Source organism: Barbus barbus (genome assembly GCF_936440315.1).
Source record: "Barbus barbus genome assembly, chromosome: 4".
Taxonomy (NCBI): domain Eukaryota; kingdom Metazoa; phylum Chordata; class Actinopteri; order Cypriniformes; family Cyprinidae; genus Barbus; species Barbus barbus.
This window is the reverse complement of record NC_136732.1, coordinates 21,852,767-21,875,564: the sequence shown is the minus strand read 5'-3', so window position 1 is coordinate 21,875,564 and position 22,798 is coordinate 21,852,767. Positions and strand designations below refer to the sequence as shown.

The 22,798-nt window shown below is 37.2% G+C and overlaps 1 protein-coding gene across 1 annotated transcript in view; it reads right to left on the bottom strand.

Annotated features, from left to right (window-relative positions):
* Positions 1-22,798, bottom strand: part of LOC306868881 (myocardin-related transcription factor B-like) — a 60,326-nt gene that overhangs the window by 19,880 nt on the left and 17,648 nt on the right. Inside the window, exon 3 of the mRNA XM_079415330.1 lies at positions 19,605-19,842. Within this exon, the coding sequence (XP_079271456.1) occupies positions 19,605-19,758 (154 nt within the window). The 5' untranslated portion in view covers positions 19,759-19,842. The remainder of the gene's footprint in view (positions 1-19,604; positions 19,843-22,798) is intronic.

The window sequence follows — 22,798 nt, the reverse complement described above, 5'->3', positions numbered from 1 at the left end:
CAATCAAAAGCATCAGAATAGCATCACTTTACTAAGCAGCTTTTAAATGACAGGAGGTAGGTGCACATCAAAAACAGACAAAGCAACAAATTAATACTATTCAACATATAGCTTTCTGCAGAAAATATTCAGATGTAACCCCCCTTGTAATCGTTACCATTTTCAAAAATAACTAATTTAATTACACATTTTTCTCAGTAACTAATTACAGATTACAGTTACATTTATTATGTAATTAAATTACGTAACACCCTTACATGATAACTAGTTACTCCCGAACACTGGTCCAAAAGAATCCCTAAATAATTAAACAAGTTTCAGGTCACCAGACCCAGACCAGACTTGTTCCTTACAAAGTTTACATACTATTAAATTCCTATTTTCAAATACAGCTAAACAGAGTGGATCAGAAAACAAGGGTCTTGAGACACTTTTAACCCCCTTAAAAAGGTTTCTTTACTTTATCGCTTATTGTATTTGATATGTTTGGACTGCATGACCCTAAAGTGAGTCATATTATTATTAACTTGCTATTAACTCATATTATTATTATTATTAGCATGCTATCTGAAAAATAGGACCCTTAAAGGAGGCATAACACAATACGGTTTCACCCAATCTAATATGTTAATCTTGAGTACCTATAGAGTAGTACTGCATCCTTCATATCTCCAAAAAGTCTAGAAAAAAAAGAAAGAAAGAATTTAGAAAAGAAAGATACAGCTTTATGATTCTCTCTGAAAAAAGCCGAGCTCCTGGAGGCGTGCCATGTGGGCGGGGCTAAAGAGTGACGAGCACTTGCACCGATCGTGAACAAAACAGAGACATTTCATGCCGTTTCACTTACCATCTGCAATTCTGAATCATGACCGGGATCTTTTATAGCTGGCACTGCTCCATCTTTCAGTAGCAAACGATGTGCAACTCCAGCGTCGAACTGGGCCTTGTTTATAAAACGTTCGTCAACAAACACACTTGTGGAACTCCATTGCTGCCCCGTAAAAACAAACTGCATCCACTGTTCACGTAACGCTGGGTTCTTTTGGGAAGCTGAACAAGGCTATCTTTCCCTCACAACCAAAAACACACTTCTTTAGAGACATTCTTCCCGAGCGAGTCCCGCGCAGTGCAGCCGAATGAAGCACGTTGATGGGCCGGAAGGAAGATTTTTGCCACAAAAATCAATTTTTGAAACTTTGCTAAAGAGTGTGATTCTCATGCTAAGCATGGACAGTGTAAATAACTCTGAATGGACGAAACAACATTGTACCCCCCCTTTAAAGGAACTATTACGGCCTTCCACAAAGCCGCAGATGTTGATGGTAGAAGTGAGCAAGTAAATGATGTGTGCAAATTAAATCCATGCACACAGATGTTAAAATACTAACAATGTCCTTTATTGCGCTTCAACCAATAAACAGTTCTTGCCATTCGCTTCCAGTGAGCTCTCCTTTTAATTCATGACATACAAATGTGCATTTCATACCTTGCAGATAGCAAACACATTGTCCATAGTATTCCTTGAATGGTTCTGCTTTAAACTCAGTCCAACACAATATAGCCATTTGACACAAGCTAGTGAGCAGGATAACTTGTAGCCGTACGCTCAATCACGGTCAAAAACTGTTTGCTTTCCTGCCACCAAATATACCTTCTAATTAACCAGGTGCTCTTAATATACAAAATTGTCACAATGCCCCCCCTATGGACAAAACACACATTGATTTAAAATGGCTCCTACCCTACACACCGGCCCCTTAATTGATTATGGCAGAAAGACATAATTACACAAATTATTTATAAAGGAGCCAGAAAAGTTAAAGCAACATACACAGACCTTTGCTCAAATTTTGTAATATTGTTACACCTCATTCAATTTAGTCATTTGTCTCCAATAAAAGGCAAATCTTTCCAACAAGTCGTTCTAAAACGCTACTTTTAGTTTTAATCTTTACTGTACGTACTAGGCCTTTATCATCTGGAAACATTTCCATTTGTCCATTTTTGACGTTGTTGTAAAAGAGGTAGATACTCCCTGATCCACCTTTTCCAGAAAAGGTCAGCTAAATATTGAACCTGTCTCCATCTTCTCTTCACATATAGGTCTGATTTTTCAAAGAGACCAGGCGGTAAAGCAGGCTTGCCTTTCATAAGAAGATGGTTAGGTGTAAGGGCCACGAGATCATTAGGATCATTAGAAATTTTGGTGATCGGACGGTCATTTAAAATGGATTCCACCTCACACAAAACAGTATGGAATGATTCATCATCCAATACCTGTTGATGAAGTACAGAACAGAGAATATCTCTCACCATACGAATGATCCATTCCCATGCTCCTCCATAATGGGATCCTGCTTTGTGGATTGAAACTCCATTTTACTCCTAACTGAATTAACTCCTTTTCAATTTGCTGTTTATTCCACGCAGAGAGAGATTCTTTCAATTCTCTGTTGGCACCAGAGAAATTTGTTCCATTGTCTAATCTGATGTGAACCACTTGGCCTCTTCAGGCAATAAATCTCCTTAAAGGGGTCATATGATGCGATTTCAATTTTTCCTTTCTCTTTGGAGTGTTACAAGCTGATTGTGCGTAGATAAGATCCCTGAAGTTGCAAAGACTAAAGGCTCAAAACCAAAGAGATCTTCTTTATCAAAGTTAAGACTCTGCCACACCCCCCTAAAACAGCTCATTCAAACACACCCCCACGTCTACGTCACGATGTGGAAATATTTGCATAAGGCGTGGTTTCAGTAACTGCAGTAGTGTTGATTCAGCCATGACAGGGAGACGCTGTGTGTTTCTAAGCGAAAGCAAAAGCACTTTATTTGGCCTTCCCAAAGTAGATGCAACAGACCAGCAACACATTTTATGACGACTGTTTCGTGAACCTAGGAGAGGAGGTAATTATGACAATCTGGTGCTTCTGAATCAGCGACTGTATGTTTTGTTATTAGTTTAAGTATTTGCTATTGACTGTTCCCCTCTCAGGCTTGAACTGATGGTAAAACTAAGGACACTATTAACTGTCTTTACATTAATTTTGAAAGCTAAAGCTCACGATTATGGAAAGGGGCTTTACATTTCCGACGCGGCTTGTGATGTTCGGCCAATCACAATCCACTGTGCCAGTTGGGCAATCAGAGCAGACTGCACTTGTTGGAAGGAGGGACTTTGTAGAAAACGACACGTTTGAGAGAGGCGGGGCATAGACCTACAATAATGTAGAGTATTTGAAAAATGTCTTTTTTGATCATTAAAGCATGTCAACATAATCTGTTACACCAAATACACAAAATAGTGATCTTTAAAAAAAGCATCATATGACCCCTTTAAAGCATTTATGCATCCATCAGTGTCTAAGGAGTAAGCTACTTCCAAATGTACTGCTCTAGTTGCCATGCAGGTGAAGATACTACGTATCTCTTTACGCAGCTACGGCCTCTTTTTACTACAATGGGACCAAAATAATCAACTCCAGTGTTTGTGAAAAGTGGAAGAACAGGGGTAATTCGTTCAAGAGGAAGGTCTGACATCTTCTGATTCCCTGTCTTCCCTCTATTGCGTCTACATACAACACATTTGGAAATAACCTTTCTTGCAGCAGCACTGGCATTTGTAATCCAATATGTTTTTCTTAACTTTGATAACATGTGATTCCTGCCTGAATGTCTCAATTGCTTATGAATGTTATGAAGCAAAAGTTGTGAGATGTGGTGATTCTTACTCAATATAATAGGATGTTTGAATTCAATGGGCATACTTGCCTTCCTGAGTCTTCCTCCAACCCGCAAAAGTTCACCATCCAGCACAGGATCCAGTCTATATAGACTGCTATCCTTCTTGATTCATCTCGTTTTGCATAAAGGTTTTGATCTGCATTCCACGTGATGCGTCATCCGCAGGATTCTCCTTTGTAGACACATATCTCCATTGTTGAGGTAGTGTCCTGTCTCTTATATAAGAGACTGTTTGCCACAAAAGTCTGAAAGCGCCTGTCCTCATTTTTGATGTTTTTAAGCACAGTCTGACTGTCAGACCAAAAACCTGAATTCTCCAATAGAAGTCGTAGCTCCTTTCTCAGCATGTGATCGACTTTCACAGCAAGTACAGCTGCTGTTAGTTCCAAACGAGGAATGGTTATCGGTTTAAGAGGCACCACTCTGGCCTTACCGAGCAAGAATGTCACAAACTTTATCGTTACAGTTGATCAACTTGAGAAGTAACTACAACATATCCTTTTTCACATGCATCTGAGAAATGATGTAAACAGGCATGCATGATTTTTCCAAAGTCTGTAGGTTTTATGCATCGGTCCATTTGAAACTCTGCTACCTTATCCAAATCAGAAATCCAACTATTCCACCGTGTTTGAAGTATTGGGGTATATTCTCATCCCAACTCAGATTCTGCTTACACAATTCCTGTAGAAGTAACTTCAGGTAAAATAATAGGAGCAAGAAATCCCACAGGATCATACACAGAACAGACTGTAGACAAAATTCCTCTTTGTGTTCATTGTTGGGATTTGAGCTGCATTCTAAAATGGAAAAACATCAGCTTCTGTATACCACCGAAGACCCAAAGTTCTTTCCACAGGTAACTTATCTTGATGTAGATCCAAACTTTGGACATCCTTGCTTCTGGATTGTTCTGGAACTGATTGCAACACCTTTCGACTGTTACTGCTCCACTTGGTCAAACAAAAACCACCCCTTTGACAAAGAGCAGTAAGATCCTGTACCATGGTGACTGCTACCTCCTCCAGGAGACACTCTTTAAACAATCATCCACATAAAAACTTTCAAAAACTGTTTTTATCACATCTGCTGAAAAGAGTGATTATTGTCCTTTGCCGTTTCCCCTCAATGCATAACATGCACAACTTGGAGAAGATACAGCTCCGAACAGGTGAACTATCATTCAGCATGTAGACACTTCCTTTTCCAATTCTCCATCAGGCCACCACAGAAATCGGAGCAAATCAACATCCTCTTCCGACACCTTGACCTGATGAAACAGCTTGAATGTCGACCATTAAAGCTATTGGTTCCTGCCCAAATCGTATCAGAACTCCCAAAAGTGAAATTGTAAGGTTGTGACCTTGCAAGAGTTGTTTATTGAGTGATGCATCCTTAAATGTCACCCCACAATCAAATACAACCCTCAATGTTCCTTTCTTTGAATGGAAAACTCTATGATGTGGAACATACCAAACCTTAACATCATCACGATCTAACTGGTCTTCTGGCACTCTCTCAGCATAACCTTTATCCAAAACATCAGAAAGGAAACGTGTATATTCATCATGCAGCTGTGGGTTCCTTCCAAGTTCTCAAACCATTGCATCTTTGCTTTGCGACACACAAGTTGTTAGGTAATACCACATCATCAGTTCGAAAAAGGTAACTTGAGGCTGTAATGTCCATCTTGTACCTTAAAGGAACACTCCACTTTTTTTTGAAAAGCTGGGGACTACTTTCAGGCACTGCGTAATATCATTGCGCCTGCTGTACCCATGGTCCGGCAGCAAAGTTTCTTGATTATTATGCCGGAATGAGAGTGTAGTTCCTAGCCATATTGGCCTAGAAAAATCACAACTTTTCATTTTCCGTCGGTCTTAGTACACAATGTAACTACAGAAGAGTCAGGCTTTAAATAAGAAAATAAACGAAACTCTTTGGTCATTTTTGAGCGAGATGCTAATGGTCTAATCCCATTCAATGATCTATGCTAAGCTAAGCTAAAAGTGCTATCGCCAGACCCGGAGATCGGCTGAATGGATTCAAAAATGAAAAACTCAACTGTTCAACTCTAGGAGAGTTGTAAAATGAGCCTATTTTTTTTTTTAAAAGTGGAGTGTTCCTTTAAGAGACTTGTCCATTATTTTCAGAAACCTCTGATCCTCTCTGGATAGTTCCTTCTCATCAACATTGTTTTCACTAAAGTCATGATTATACTGATATTGAAGCAATTCCTCAAGCCTTCCAACAGAAATCCTATTTACAGTAACGGAAGGTATACCAGTATTCTTCCCACAGTCACTGCTCCTTTTTGAAGGTCCATTAACTACCCACCCCAATAGGGTTCTATATGGTCCATTACATGGCTATTTATTACTTCCCATGGGTCCATTACTTGGGAAGCGTTGGCTCCAATCAATAAATCGACATTAGCCTCAATATGTGGAACTTTCACTCTGTCAAGGTATGGCCACTTGGATATTTCCTCTTGTGTTATAATGTTATCTGAGTTTGCAGGCATTTTCTTCTGAGTGTACACTTCAGGAAGGGAAAAGAAACAAATCACTGATAATTCCACAAATCTCCAAGCCAGTAACAACACTGCAAGACACAGACTGCTCTTGTCCCATGGTACACAGACAAATGTTGATCCTTTTACCTCTGATGTTCAATTCATTTACCAACTGCTCCGAACAAAACGTAGCTGAAGGCCCTGGATCTAGAAAAGCATACGTTTGAATCAGTTTGTCTCCTTTGGCTGATTTTACTTGCACTGGAATTATTGACAACAAGCACCTTTCATTACCGCCCCCTGTATGTCCACAAGATTGTGCAGATGCTAGACTGTGCTTTTGCCCTTTGTCCTCCACAACTGGCTTGCGATGTATGTGCAACACTGAAGGATGTTTCTGATTGCAAACCACACACACACACACGGGTTATCACATTCCTTGCTTACATGTCCAGTCTTCAAACAACTAAAGCAAACTCCCTTTCCTTTCAAAAAGTCAAGCTTTTCTCGCTGTGACCCTTTCTCAAAAGCATCACACCTTTCCAAGACATGGTTACCAGAACAGAACAACCAGGATCTTTTATCATTGGTCTTGTGCACTGAATGATCTCTCTGTTGTGTTGTTACATGCCTCCTTGAACCTGATGTAGTAACATTTGTAGCAAAACTGTTTCCCTTAAATGTCTTGATTGGCTTCACATACATCCAAAAACAGGATCGGATGCCATCTTTGCCTGTCGTTCAATGAAGTCCACAATGTCAGAGAATTTAGCTCTACCTTGGTTCAACTCTGTAATCTCACAAGCCTTTTCTCTCCAACGCTCTCTCAATTTGAAAGTTAGCTTCATCACCACAGTTCTCATGTTATTTGCTAGTGTAGTAATAAGCTAGTGAGCAGGATAACTTGTAGCTGTATGCTCAATCATGGTCAAAAACTGTTTGCTTTCCTGCCACCAAACATGCCTTCTAATTGGTGATGGGTCGTTCTTGAACGATTTGTTCATTTTGAACTCGGGAAGAATGAGTCGTTTCGGGGAGTGATTCGTTCAGTCGCGCATGTGCAACATCCTATAGTTTCTGCACTGAATTAGTTCACCTGTTTCGAGTCTTTGGGTTTTTCCGAGTTGTTCGTTCATCACATGATAGCCCCATACGTGTAACCTATGCAATCTGAGCCGGAAAGAGAATTGATTAGTTCATCTCCCGAGTCTTCGGGTTTGAGTCGTTCGTTCTTCACGTGACAGCCCCATAAGCTAAAGACTTAATAATAATAATGACCAACTCTTTAGTTTATTACCTTTGTTACCACATTAAGTGTTATGGAAAAGAACCATCATGACAGAAATTCACACATTTATAAACCGTAACAAATAAAAAGCTACAATTTGAGACCAGAAACACATCACGTAACTGTAAGAGTAAATAATAATAACAACAACAACAACAACTATGCAGCCGTTTGTAAGGAAGGTTGTAAATTAACTAATTTCTCTATCCAATGCTGTAATGTCACGTGACTAAAGAACGAACGACTCAAAAGATGAACTAATCAATGCTCTTTCCGGCGCAGACTGCATTGGTTAAGTTTATGAGGTTGTAACGTGATGAACGAGCGACTCAAACCCGAAGACTTGTCAGATAAGAGGTGAGGTGAGCTAATGATGGACTAAAGACCCAGGTAAACAATGAATTAATTTTTTTCTGTTGCTTATACCATTATAGTTTTGTATTGTTTGTAGTGTGATCAACGTTTGCATAAGTAGTAGATGTGTTAGGGAAGTAGCACGTAACATTTTAATTATATTTTGCTAAAATGGACCTTTGAGCCTCGTTCAGTTTTTTTCGAGTCATTTAGAGTCAGTAAAATGATCCGAACTTCCCATCACTACTTCTAATTAACCAGGTGCTCTTAATATACAAAAGTGTCACAATGCCTCCCCATGGACAAAACACACATTGCTTTAAAATGACTCCTACAGGAACACTCCACTTTTTTTTGAAAATAGGCACATTTTCCTACTCCCCAAGAGTTAAACAGTTGAGTTTTACCATTTTCAAATCCATTCAGCCGATCTCCGGGTCTGGTGGTAGCACTTTTAGCGTAGCTTAGCATAGATCATTGAATCTGATTAGACCGTTAGCATCTCGCTCGAAAATGACCAAAGAGAGTTTAGATATTTTTCCTATTTAAAAGTAAAAGTAAAGTAAAGTCGTGACGTATTGTCAAGTATGGTGACCCATACTCGAAATTGGTGCTCTGCGTTTAACCCATCCAAGTGCACACACACAGCAGTGAGTAGTGAACAAATGCACACACACACACACACACCGTGAACACACACCCGGAGCAGTGGGCAGCGGCGCCCGGGGAGCAGTTGGGGGTTCGGTGCCTTGCTCAAGGGCACCTCAGTCGTGGTTCACTCCCCCCACCTACAATAGTTCACTCCCCCCACCTACAATCCCTGCCGGCCGGGGACTCGAACCCGCAACCTTTCGACTACGAGTCCGACTCTCTAACCATTAGGCCACGACTTCCCCATTTAAAACTTGACTCTTCTGTAGTTACATCGTGTGCTAAGACTGATGGAAAATGAAAAGTTGTGATTTTCTAGGCCGATATGTCTAGGAACTATACTCCCATTCCGCCGTAATAGTCAAGGAACTTTGCTGCTGTACCATGGGTGCAGCAGGCGCAATAATATTACGCAGCGCCTGAAAATAGTCCCCAGCTAGGTAACTAGTAATGATATAGCTGAGGGACTATCAGTCTTAGTACACGATGTAACTACAGAAGAGTCAAGTTTTAAATAGGAAAAATATCGAAACTCTTTAGTCATTTTTGAGCAAGATCTATGTTAAGCTATGCTAAAAGTGCTACCGCCAGACCCGGAGATTGGCTGAATGGATTCGAAAACTGTTTAACTCTTGGGGAGTTGGACATTTTTTTTTTTTTTTTAAAAGTGGAGTGTTCCTTTAAGGGGACACCTAAAAAAAATTATATAAATTATATAAAAAAAAAAAAAAAATGCAAAGCAAAAGCCAAAAACATCCATCTGCATGTGTACGGTTGCAGTGTTTGTGTTCTACACAGAATTTTTATAAAATTGTTTTACACTGTAAATCTAACACCACTCACTAAAATATCAAAACAACAAAAAAAAAACACATACATACACACATATATATATATATATATAAATAAACTTACTATAGACTTGTTTGCCGTTGGATGATATGACACACTGTGTCCACCCATAAAACTATATTTTAGAAATAACCCATCCAATGGAGTCTCATGTGAACTCACTGGACAAACAGATCAAACCACAGATTAGTGTAAAAAAAAACAACAACAGTCCATTTCCACTCAGTTGTAACGAGACAATACTAAGACTCATATGTCAATATAATATAACATGTATGTTTCCAGATAACTTGTGGGAACATAGTCATAAATGTTTCAGTAGGGGAATTTGTGAACATTGGTGACGTTAAGCTTTACTACAACTAGACGGGTGGGTTGAAAAGAGGAAGGATGGGTACGGTCTGTCCTCCAGCCAGCGCAGGAACAGAACATGTTTAACAAAACCCCTATGAGTTCATAATATCTTTAGGCAGCAGCGAGCAGGAATCAATTACGAGAAAATACGAGAAAAGAGTGTTCCTTTAAAGGCATTTAATGGTGAAGTTATTCTGATAAATGACATTTACTCATACTCATAACTTAGTACATTGAAGCTGATAAAAAGAGTCTCTTTCAAGTTTACCATCTTATGCTGAATGTTATGAGGAGGTCTGTTGCACATTATGTTCTCATGAAGTACACCTTGTACCAGGGCTGTAATCACATGACATTGAGGGTGGTGCCCCCCAAAATTCATAACTGTGGTCGATTGGTTTGGGTTTTCAATGCCACCCACCCCCTCTTCAGAGATCTGCTGACATCTTTGCCTTGAACAAATTTCTATCCAGTAATGCATCAAAATAAAACACCTTGGCCATATCCAAAAATCCTGGACACACAATAAATGAATATAGTCAAATACAATAAACAAATAATAATAATAAAAAAATACAGTTGCATTTGACGGTTTCATTCTGCTGTCAGATCATGAGATTAAACACAATTGACAGCTATACTTTAAGCTTCTCCTCAGGTTTATAGATCTAAAAATACTCAGATGACAGAAAACAAATACAACTAAACTATTTTCCAAGTAATATCTATAAACATCAAATTATACAGCTACCTTTGTATTTTAGGAAAATATCATCATATTTGGTGGTCTTTGGCATCCAACCCCCAATCTAATTATTTAAAAGTAAATATATTATTAAAAACCCCATAATAACCAAGAGATCCTTGGCATGAGGACTTTTATGCACAACCAAGAAAACTGAAACACTAATGGAATTTGTAATGTTGTTTGCATTTATGGCAAAATATATTTTGAAAGCAGCAAATGTCGTTGCATACAGTACAAGCAGCACTTGATTAAAATAACTGTAGACATTTTCAAAAGTAAGCAAATGAATGGTAATTCTGAGGTCATGTTCAATATTGAAGTATCTAAATGAGTCACAGTTTCTTATCTATTTCAATGCAACAACACTGAGAAAATGTTGACTGACAGAATGAGATGAAGAAAGTCATGTAGTGGGGTCAGAAATACACGCATGCCTGGTGGGGTCTCTGTTTACTTCCCTTCTGCACTAAATTACCCAGCAGCCGGAGGACACACTGACATTTTCAAGGGAAATGATGTCCGTAGGGAGGCACATGAAGTCTTTCTGCGGTCAGATAGATGTCAAAGTGTAATTTGGAAAGGTTCACTGCCATTCTGCCCACTGGGCCATCCCTTTAGTGCCGTCTTATTAGGGTCCATACACAACCAAAACATTTCCAGAATGAAACTTTGGACAGGAATGTGAAAGCCAGACAGAACGAAAAGACGATAACATCATAGTGACTCAAAGAATTCAACAATCACTTTTTAAAATGGCCAAATGTAAAGAAACGGTTAACTCGAAAAGGAAAAAAAAAAAAAATAATCAAATCTACTAGCCATCAAGTCTTTACAAACCTTTTTGACTGACTTTCTTCCTTGGAGTGCAAAAAGAGAAATTATGAATAATGCCTGGTTGCGGTTTTCTTTAAAATAATTAATGGGGACTTGATATGGAATTGACTGAAACAAATCATTTGGTTTTGTGAAATGTGACCCTGGACCACAAAACCAGTCATAACCAGTCAAAACCTGAATAAATAAGCTTTCCATTGATGTATGGTTTGTTAGGATCGGACAATATTTGGCCGAGATACAACTATTTGAAAATCTGGAATCTGAGGGTGCAAAAAAATCTAAATACTGAGAAAATCACCTTTAAAGTTGTCCAAATGAAGTTCAATGCATATTACTGATCAAAATTTAAGTTTTGGTACATTTACGGTAGGAAATTCACTAAATATCTTCATGGAACATGATCTTTACTTAATATCCTAATGATTTTTGGCATAAAAGAAAAAAATGATAATTTTGACCCATACAATGTATTTTTGGCTATTGTTAAAAATATACCCCAGCGACTTAAGACTGGTTTTGTGCTCCAGGGTCACAAATAATAAATGGATTCACAGAAAAGAACAAAAAGACTCAAAAGAACAATTTGTTCATAAATCAAATATTGCTATTTCTCTCATGAAGGCACTAGTAGGATGTTGCATAGAGCGGTTTTTATTTGACATATTTTGAGCCTGAGAGACCCAGTCCTCATTCACTTATACAGGTCCTTCTCAAAAAATTAGCATATTGTGATAAAGTTAATTATTTTCTGTAATGTACTGATAAACATTAGACTTTCATATATTTTAGATTCATTACAACACAACTGAAGTAGTTCAAGCCTTTTATTGTTTTAATATTGATGATTTTGGCATACAGCTCATGAAAACCCAAAATTCTCAAAAAATTAGCATATCATGAAAAGGTTCTCTAAACGAGCTATTAACCTAATCATCTGAATCAACTAATTAACTCTAAACACCTGCAAAAGATTCCTGAGGCTTTTAAAAACTCCCAGCCTGGTTCATTACTCAAAACCGCAATCATGGGTAAGACTGCCGACCTGACTGCTGTCCAGAAGGCCATCATTGACACCCTCAAGCAAGAGGGTAAGACGCAGAAAGAAATTTCTGAACGAATAGGCTGTTCCCAGAGTGCTGTATCAAGGCACCTCAGTGGGAAGTCTGTGGGAAGGAAAAAGTGTGGCAGAAAACGCAGCACAACGAGAAGAGGTGACCGGACCCTGAGGAAGATTGTGGAGAAGGACCGATTCCAGACCTTGGGGGACCTGCGGAAGCAGTGGACTGAGTCTGGAGTAGAAACATCCAGAGCCACCGTGTACAGGCGTGTGCAGGAAATGGGCTACAGGTGCCGCATTCCCCAGGTCAAGCCACTTTTGAACCAGAAACAGCGGCAGAAGCGCCTGACCTGGGCTACAGAGAAGCAGCACTGGACTGTTGCTCAGTGGTCCAAAGTACTTTTTTCGGATGAAAGCAAATTTTGGATGTCATTCGGAAATCAAGGTGCCAGAGTCTGGAGGAAGACTGGGGAGAGGGAAATGCCAAAATGCCTGAAGTCCAGTGTCAAGTACCCACAGTCAGTGATGCTGGTGTTGGTCCACTGTGTTTTATCAAGGGCAGGGTCAATGCAGCTAGCTATCAGGAGATTTTGGAGCACTTCATGCTTCCATCTGCTGAAAAGCTTTATGGAGATGAAGATTTCATTGTTCAGCACGACCTGGCACCTGCTCACAGTGCCAAAACCACTGGTAAATGGTTTACTGACCATGGTATTACTGTGCTCAATTGGCCTGCCAACTCTCCTGACCTGAACCCCATAGAGAATCTGTGGGATATTGTGAAGAGAAAGTTGAGAGACGCAAGACCCAACACTCTGGATGAGCTTAAGGCCGCTATCGAAGCATCCTGGGCCTCCATAACACCTCAGCAGTGCCACAGGCTGATTGCCTCCATGCCACGCCGCATTGAAGCAGTCATTTCTGCAAAAGGATTCCCGACCAAGTATTGAGTGCATAAATGAACAATTATTTGAAGGTTGACTTTTTTTGTATTAAAAACGCTTTTCTTTTATTGGTCGGATGAAATATGCTAATTTTTTGAGATAGGAATTTTGGGTTTTCATGAGCTGTATGCCAAAATCATCAATATTAAAACAATAAAAGGCTTGAACTACTTCAGTTGTGTTGTAATGAATCTAAAATATATGAAAGTCTAATGTTTATCAGTACATTACAGAAAATAATGAACTTTATCACAATATGCTAATTTTTTGAGAAGGACCTGTATATTGGCATAATACTGGTTAACTGATAATAAAGATTTTTCTAATTAATAATTGTATGCCATTTTTGGAAATGCATAATTAAAATAACTGATTTTAGTTTTCAATGTTTTATTATTATAAAAAAAAAAGGTTTTATAAAGTTAAATGGTTAATTGGGTAACTGTTTACCATTTATGCTGTTCAGAGTATCATGTTTTCAGGCAATAAATTAAATTCATAATTAAATTAAAAATCAGCTGACTCTTGATAGTTTGTTATCGTTTATCCACTTCATGTGCATGAAATAGACACTCACATAGGGCTGCACGATTAATCGAAAAAAAAAAAAAAATCACGATCTCGATTCATACATAAATGCGATCTCATTTCTAAATGACGGCGATTCACTTCGGTGTATTTCCCTGCATTCAGATCTTGCTGCATTCACGCGTTATTGGTCACTCACACAATAACAAAACACTTAATTCACCAATCAATCATAAATCTCGATCACTTTTCTCCTCTCCCTCATTGGCCACGTTCCGCTGTCACTCACGTGACGTGTAACAAGGCGGCAGACCTAAACGGAGTCAATAGGCGCGTTCGCAGAATGATCACCGTATGACATCAAAGTACCACGAGAGCGGTAAGAAAGCAGTCGGATCCTATGCATTCAAATCGCTCTTGCGGTACTTTGATGTCATACGGTGACCATTCTGCGCAGCGCTGCTTCAACGGGGCGTCAGCATCAACGCTTGACGGAGGGCGTGTCTGAAGCTTGGTGCTGATCAGAGCCGCTGAGAAACCGAGCTGCGACACGCTTTGATCTCGCCGCCGCGCGGTCACGTGGTTCATGGAGCTCTCAATAGTTCCAAACAACTCCGCGCTGTCCATCGGGTCAGACAACAACAGCGGGTATACTTGCAGCATTTTCCGGCAAATATTAACACAAAACGTCCATTGATTAATTTGTTTAATACACTGATAGTATGGCAAGCCGTTTTGACTTTTATTCATTCTCAGGATATGAATTCTTGATATCAACAGTTCAATTTTTACTAGTTAAAATGTTAATTCTTGATATCAGGAATTAGATTTCTACTAGTAACAATGGCTATTTTTGATATCAGCAATTGTATTTCCACTAGTAACAATGTTAATTCTTGATATCAACAATGACATCATCACTCATAGAAATTGAATTCTTGATATCAGTAATTACATTTCTACTAGTAAAAAATATTAATCTTGATATCAAGAATTTATATCATAGTAATTGCAATAGGCAAGCCGTTTTGACTTTTATTCATTTAGCAGGAAATGAATTCTTAATATCAACAATTCAATTTTTACTAGTTAAATGTCACCATAGGCTGCCATTCAAAATCAATTGTTGATAATCAAGAATTAATTTCTTACTAGTTGAAATCCAATTTCACATATCAGAAATACAATTCTTACTAGTAAAAATGTCTATTCTTGATATCAACAATTAAATAGTCACTAGTGACAATGATCATTTCTGATATCATGAATGTGATTGTTACTAGTAAGAAAGTCATTTTAGAAATCAGAAATTATATTGATATCAGAAATGCATTTTCAGATATCAGAAATAAATGTAACGTGTTGCAATACATTTACTGATATCAAGAATTAACATTTCAACTAGTAACAACTGAATTGTTGATATCAAGAATTCACATTTTTACTAGTAACAAAATAATTATTGATATCAAAGGCAGTTACTTTTACAGATATCTAGAAATGCCATTTTCACTAGTAAGAATAGCTATGGTAATGAGTTCTTGAATATTAATGAGATCTGGTTTTCCCATAATCCTCTTTTTAGCGTCAGCATTGGCTAAAGATGGCGGAAGAACGTCCATGCGCAGAAACGGCTCCTTTATTTATTTGTCAATGAAACATTAAATTATGACTGGATTTATTTATTTATTTGTTGTTAATGGTTTAAAAAAAAAAAGTAATTTTATCCCGTTTCTTTTTATTGGCCACCAAGTCCTTCGGATAATTAAAAGAAAAATGAACAAGGCATTAATTTAGCCATAACATAAAAAATTACTTCGTCATTTTTTCATGTTTACTTTTGGTTTCATTACTCTTTCTTCTAATACATCAAATAAAAAATGCAACCAAAATTAAAAATAAAACAATGCGTACAAAGTTTGAACGTTTTGCTGGATTTTATTTATTTATTTTTTAATATAATTGTATTTAGTCTACATGGTCGAGTTATCATATTGCGTGCCCAAATTCGTGCCTGCGTTTCTCTTTGTTTAAAAGCGGGTGCGGATTGTTTTTTAACTGTACATTTTGATGTAGTATAACACCAACACGTTTGATGAGCCGACATATTTACACTCTCTGCCCAATTCGGCTCAGATTTTTTTGACCATTGGTACCAAACGTGATACACACTGGGCCATTCCACCGAATGGGTGCCATGTGTGTCCCCAGGGCATTATAGGTACAAAGATACATACAAATGAACTATAATATACATTTTATTATTAAGCAAAGTGTCCTGCACATTAATCTAACTGCAAATTTAAAATATATAATTTGAAAAATTATTAAAAACTACCTAAAACACTGAAAATATAGCATGTGTTCATGTCCCCAGTGTCTAACGCTACAATTTAACATGAAATATGTTTAAAATCCTTCAGAAATAATTTTTATTTAGCATTTTTGTGTACCTCCATATCCCATCTGTGCTTTAAATACATTTATTTCAAAATAAATGTATAATATTTTGGATAGAATACACATTTTAGTCAAGTCCCCAGGTTTTCACTCAGTCCTGTTACCCTAACACATTTCCCCCTAAAAAAACGGAAAAATCCACGACACATTTTCAAGATAATATTGCAACATCTGGATATTCTGAATGCAATGAAATTATCGGAAGCATGTGCTCTTATTTTCTTTTCTGTATATCTGATGATTTTGTAATGCTGGCTGGGAGCGTCATTATAAATATACTGTCCTGTTACCTAAATTATTTCTTATATGTTACTTGTTTATTTTAAAAATACAAATCTTTGGTGAATCACTATAATTTGCTGAGTATTCTCATAATATTAGCATGTACTCCATGTGGCTAGATTATATGTATTTGCTAATTTTATCCTAAATTCTCAATCCTGTTACTTTCAGTCCTGTTACTCATATGTCCTATACGTATATATAGTAACTGAGTAATAATAACAGGAGTGAGTAGTCCTCAGATTTATTAATGTAAATATTAGGCTACATCCATATTAATCTAGATAAATTTGAAAATGCATCTTTTTCTCCAAGTTTTGGCCTTCTATCCACACTGAGAAATGTCTATTATATCAATAATATAAATTTTTACTAGTAATTGTATTTCTGATATGTGAAATTGGATTTCAACTAGTAAGAAATTAATTCTTGATATCAACAATTGATTTTGAATGGCAGCCTATGGTGACATTTAACTAGTGAAAATACAATTACAGATATCAACAATTTAATTCTTGATATCAACAATTAGCATTTTAACTAGTGAAAATTGAATTCCTGATATCAAGAATTAACATTTTAACTAGTAAAAACTGAATTGTTGATAACAAGAACTCATATCCTGAGAAGGAATAAAAGTCAAAACGGCTTGCCATACTGAAAGTAGCATTTTGTCTGTGGCGTTTAATGGAAATAATATTAATGGGGTTTTCTTGTTTAACTATGGAGTAAAAACACAGTACAATGCAACACAGGATAAGGCGGTTACATTTCTTTGTATGTAAAGCATAAATAGTGTAAACTGCTTAATAAAGATTGGAGACTTGAGGCATGACTGTGTGTTTTGTGTTACACTTATTCATGTGGATGTGCAGACCAATGATGAAATAAATTATGCTTATTTAAAGAGTATAAGAAATCTAATTGGTATGTAAAATGTGTTATTGTATTAATATACATTTCTTCATCTATGGTCATCTATTATTCACATTTTAATACAATATAAGATACAATATGCATACAATATAAGTGAATATCAATGAATGCTAGAAATGGTTTTAGCCATTTTCAAAAAAAAACAACATCTAAAGACATCTTTTTCGCCACCATCTGACCAATTAATACTAGCACTTACCTATTCCATTTATTTATTTATATTTTGTTTTTTAAAAAAATCACTGCTATGTGAACTGTGCTAGACTAACTGAGACTTGTCACAGCACTTTATTTTGTTGCTCTTTCGTTGGTCTGTTTGCTTCTACATTGTAAGTCGCTTTGGATAAAAGCGTCTGCTAAATGACTAAATGTAAATGAAAAAAAATGTAAATTTAAGTTTTGCAAATACTTCAAAATAAAAAAGGCAACCAACTGTATTCATCAAAATATTTGATTATATAATATATCCACGTTATCTAACTGCAAATATAGCATATACTGTCTATTATCTAAAAATAAACATTAACTATAACGCATTTCATAAAATACAACTACTGGTCAGGTTTCCGAGAGGTAAACTAATGCGTTATAATGGCAAAAAATGCTGTAATTTCCTCAACTTTCTGGCGACTGTGCTTGAGAAGCACTGAAATGAATGGGCGTCAATGCTGAAACTATCGGTTGTTTGGAACTATTGGCTGCTCCATGACACGCTTTACTTCCGCATTCCTAAGTTCCTATGGAAGCCTATGGGAGTGCCGCAACTCTGTTTCTCAACGGGTCTGGTGCTGACGCGCCATCATAGTGATAACAGCCAATCACATACTTTTATGGTGCTGCATGAACGGGATTGGCTAGCGTCTGCGCTAGGGTATTTGCATAAGGCGATCTGATTGGCTGACGCCTACGTTGGTGCTTGAAAAGTTTAAAAGTTTTCAACTTCTGCCGCGTGCAATGCCAGTGAGGCAACGCTTGACGTCACTCCATTCAAAGTAAACGAGAGGCGTTGACGCCGACGCCCCGTGTGAATGTGAATATTTTTATTTATTATTGTTAATGTTCTCATGTTCAACAACTTAAAGCTTTAAAATTATTCACTTTAAGGGGTCTAAAATAAAGAAAAGAGACACTTTTATGTTACTCCAGCACTTTATTATACTGAATGTCCTGTGTTTTTTTTTTTTTTTTTTTGTACTTGAGTGCAATACATTTTGGTTGAAAAAACGAGAATCGTGTAAGAGAATCGTGATCTCAATTCCCATGGAGAAAAATTGTGGTTCACATTTTAGCAAGAATCGTGCAGCCCTACACTCACACATTCAAACGTGTCATCGGAGACTTGTTAATTACTGTAAATATCAGTTTTTCAGCCTTACAAAACTGAAGCCGAACTATTATTATTATTTATTTTCTGTTTTGGATGAATATTTAATTGGTGAACTTTTGGTGCATCACTAGACAAAACAGTAAAGAATTCAAACATCTGCCATTTATCTGTTACCAGCCATAGATCAGCTTATCGGTATTGTCCAGAATGTTACGTTTCTGTATTTTTTCATTCTTTTCATTACTTTAAGTGGCCAAAGATATCCTGCAAAAATCCACCTTTTGTGTTCCACAAAGGAAAGAAAGTCATAGAGCTTTGGAACATAATGAATGTGTATAAAGAATAAAATAATGAATATTTCTGAATGATGAACTGTTCCTTTGAGTTTCAGCCAAACGAAAACCACAACATGACTGCAAGCCTAAGAATCCTCTATATCTGAGGCTTTAGGCAATCATATTTGACGCAAAATCTATCACATTAGCTTACCAGTCGTGCACCCTAACATGAGCCAAGAACACTTTGGAAAAGAATTAAAGGGAGCACTTAAGACATGATTACATGTTGGCATTCACACGCAATTCCTGTATAATTCCCAACGTCTTACTGCAAACAAATTTCTCAACCTTCTGGCAGGCCTTATTTTCTCAGTGTCAAATCAGATGAGGAGGAAATAGGAGCTTGGGAGCAGAGTTATGGCCTACGGGTCTGACCAAATGGGCTCACTCACCGCTCTTGCGCTCTTTAATGGGTGGAAGGTTCTGAGTGGGCAGCAGAGACAATTCCTCCAGGTCATGGGTTACCACTTCGCTCCGTGGGCTCGGCACCAGCACCCCCAGTGCACCCGAGTCGCCCTCCACTCCCAGACTCTCCTGGGGCTCCATATCTCCTCAGGGGGAGAGGCAAGGGTCTCTCCCTTGAAACTACCACAGCGGTACAGATGACTGGCGGGAATGTCAGACTTCACTCTGCCAGAAAAACAAGGAGAAAAAAAACAAAAGGCTTTCTAGTGTTTTGCAGCCCTCGTAAACATTAGAAACATCCCTAATGGAGCTTAAAGTTGTTGTAGTTGGGGTGTGGTGGCAAACCTAATTTACTAGTATGTGGCTTAGGGGTGTGCGATATGACGATTTTTGATCGTGGACGATAAAAATGTCTCCACGATCTGCTTTTTAAGAAATATCGTAGTATCGCGCTACCGCGCACATTGTCAAATACAGTTCTGGCGCCTCCGTCTCTATATACTGTACAACACGACATACAGCAGTAGAGTTACTCAGACAGGACACTGCACTTATTCGCGATCGCAAAAGTACATTATTTGCATACAAGTCTTGCTGGTTAAATGTTTCATTCGCGCGCTGGTCTGACGTGCGCTTGTTCTGAGCGCATACACCTGAAGCACGCGCACTAAAACGCCTGTCTAACAGCGCCTGATTACTCAACTAAGTTATATTTTGCGCTAATACTGTCAAAACACACAAGGTTTACATACAGACTGAGTTGGTTATCTCTAAAATGAAAGTAAATAGTTAAGAGAGAAACGGATGCGTGCCTGTACTGTATATTAGATGCGTGCAGCTCTTAAAGGGACAGGACACTAAACATGCTGTCGACTGTCATTAAAGGGATACTTCACCCTAAAATTTAATTTCTGTCATTATTTACTCAGTGGAAAACCAAACAGTTGCTGGTCCACATTGACTTTGATAGTAGGAAAGAAAAATCCTATGGAAGTCACTGAGGACCAGCAACTGATTGGTTTTCCACCTTCTTCAAAATAGCATTTATGTTCAGCAGAAGAAAGAAACTCATTCCGGTTTAAAACAACTTTTGAGTAAATGATGATATAAAAATACAACATTATGACAGAATTGACAGACAGATGACAGAATATTAATTTGTGGGGGAACTATTCATTTAACGTTAACAAAACGCAAAAGAGAAAAATCACTCACTATTCTTGACTGAAAAACTTTAAATACAGTTGCTTTAGGAATCAGTCCATCTAGTGTTTTATTTTTATATTTGTTCATTCAATTTCATTGAATGCTCTGCTAAATACACCTATTGTACCTGAAAATAAAGCACTGTTTGTTTTATTTGTATATTATGTGTATTTGTAATGTGTATCTTTGTTCTTATTTTTTAATAAGAAAAATAAAATAATGACAAAGATTTTTTATCTTCGCCCACTTTGGCCTAAATATCTGCCATGCATCTTTGTCTTTCTAGTTTGGCTGTAATGCTCAGACAACTTGTAAAACCAAAATAGTTAAACTAACAAAGAATCGTGATAAAAATCGTGAATCGTGATATTTCTATAAAAAATCGTGATATGATATTTTTCCCATATCGCCCACCCCTAATGTGGCTGATTGTTAATAAACTTTAAATGGGCCAGAAATGTGGCTCAAAGGTTAATGTATCCATTTGTATCACATTGCTGAGATCGAAGATACATTTTGTTGTAAACTGGTGATGGTAAACTTAAAAATAAGCTCTTCTTTTAATAGCTCGATCGAAATCTGACCAGACAACCTCCCAACCTTCAACTATCCACTCCCATGTATTTAATCAAGTAAGTTTGATGGTCCTCCCAGTTAACCTATAAAGAAAGCTCTTAAATCCTTATGGCTGATGTTTAAAAGTGCAAGTTGTATAAGTCTTATTGTGGTTCCAATCCAAGACAAGTTATACGGGAGTATATCCAGGCAGCACGTCTAGCCCAGCTGTTTAATGTGTCATTCTGACAGAGGATTTACATCTTGGTACACAGAAAGGCCACTTCAGACAACTTTGTCTGTAATATCTGCTCGATCTAATTTTGCAATGTACTGCGTTTGAAAATATATGTAACCGCATTTCATGGTTCAGACATGGAGATTTATAAAGCAAATATTTTAAATGACCACAGGGCTCCATAAAGTACAAGACATGTAAAATTCAACGTCACACTACAAATTTATGATCAACATATCAGGAATACCAGTATGGTTATGCTAAAAGTGATGCAGACTAGTTATACATATTAGTCACTTGCCCTAGTTAGGCTAAATAACCATAACTAAAATGTTTCTTGACCTGCCTTGTGTTTACAATTTAAAAGTTTATTAAAACTAAGAAAAAATAAATAAATAAATAAAACTGCTTTAAAGAAATGTTATTGGCTGTAGTTGTATTACTGGGATGCTGAACTGATATTTGAAGAGTTCAGATGCAAAAGCCTTCAGATGCCATCTGAAAATTTAATCGAAAATTAGTTTTTAAGTCAGGCTCCTATGATTAAGTCCAGTAATTTTACTCTAATGACAATGTATAGGTCCTTTTCTATGCAATTAAAGTGAAATAGCTGAACATAAATGTAGAAGCTTGATAAAAACGCTCATTTTAGAAGAACATTTCAGGTGGCATTTGGAGGCTTTTGCATCTGAACTCTTCATTTCTTAATTACATTATTTCTAGCATTTCAACAATACAATGTTATGAAATAATAACTAGCAAACACTTGAATGTAAATCTTCACGATTCAGTGGCTGCAAAAAGTATTTATAATAATTAATAAAATTAAAATGGTGTAAGTGTTGTATATTTGTATTTGATGTATGTGGTACATTATACATAAATATGCAACAAAGACAGACTTCTGTCCATATAAAGTTCAATCAATAATTAAGAATGGTTCTGAAAATGTGAAGCTAATTCATAATAAAGCTCTATCATTATCTGGTTCCATATGCATTTTGGTTTTAAATTTTTAATGCAATTAAAAAAAAAACATATTGAAGGGTTACAAATATGCAAGTAGAATTTTTTTTTTATTATTATTTTGATTAGTTTATCAAATATATCTCTACATTGCACTTAATTTGATTCTTAGACTCTTCTATTTAAAGGACGAAGACAAAGATGCTTCCCTCAGGA